General features: G+C 59.2%; 1 protein-coding gene across 1 annotated transcript; it reads left to right on the top strand.

The window, feature by feature from the left end:
* Positions 1-9: 9 nt before the first annotated feature.
* Positions 10-480, top strand: TM35_000261010 (uncharacterized protein; the record flags this gene model as incomplete). The annotated part of the gene is made up of 1 exon (XM_029027838.1): positions 10-480. A coding segment is annotated over one exon (471 nt), but the record flags the coding sequence as incomplete, so codon positions are not given.

Genomic DNA, 480 nt, shown 5'->3' with positions numbered 1-480 from the left:
GTCATCAGGGTGGTGTGGAGTCCCCGAGTTGCCATGATTCAGCGTCGCACGAACAAGTTCCCTATAATGGACCGGAAACGCGCGGAGAATGACCCATACGCCATCACGGTGACGTACGAGGGGCCGGAATACCTGAGCGAGGAGGGCACTGTCTCTGCCCACGTCGCGTTTGAGGTGAAGAACATTTGTTCTGACATTGTCACGCACTTCTTCTACACGGAGCACAAGTACATCACTCGGATGGTGCTGTACTTCAAGAGCGATGCGAGGGATCGCCTGTGGTTCCTCTGGTGCGGCTCGCTGCGTGTGGCGGATCGCAACACGCCGAGCGAGATGCCTGTGAGCCTAGCGTGCAAGTTCGGCGAGCCTGGGCACGAGGGTGACCTTGACGAGGACGAGGTGCTGCGCACGACCGACAAGGCGTACTTTCTCGTGACACGCGACGAGTTCTTCTACGAGACGTACGTGCGTGGCAGCGGG

This window comes from Trypanosoma theileri (genome assembly GCF_002087225.1).
Source record: "Trypanosoma theileri isolate Edinburgh chromosome Unknown TM35_Tth_26_V1, whole genome shotgun sequence".
In the NCBI taxonomy this organism is placed as follows: domain Eukaryota; phylum Euglenozoa; class Kinetoplastea; order Trypanosomatida; family Trypanosomatidae; genus Trypanosoma; species Trypanosoma theileri.
Note: the sequence above shows the minus strand (reverse complement) of the source record. Positions and strands in the feature narration are given on the sequence as shown.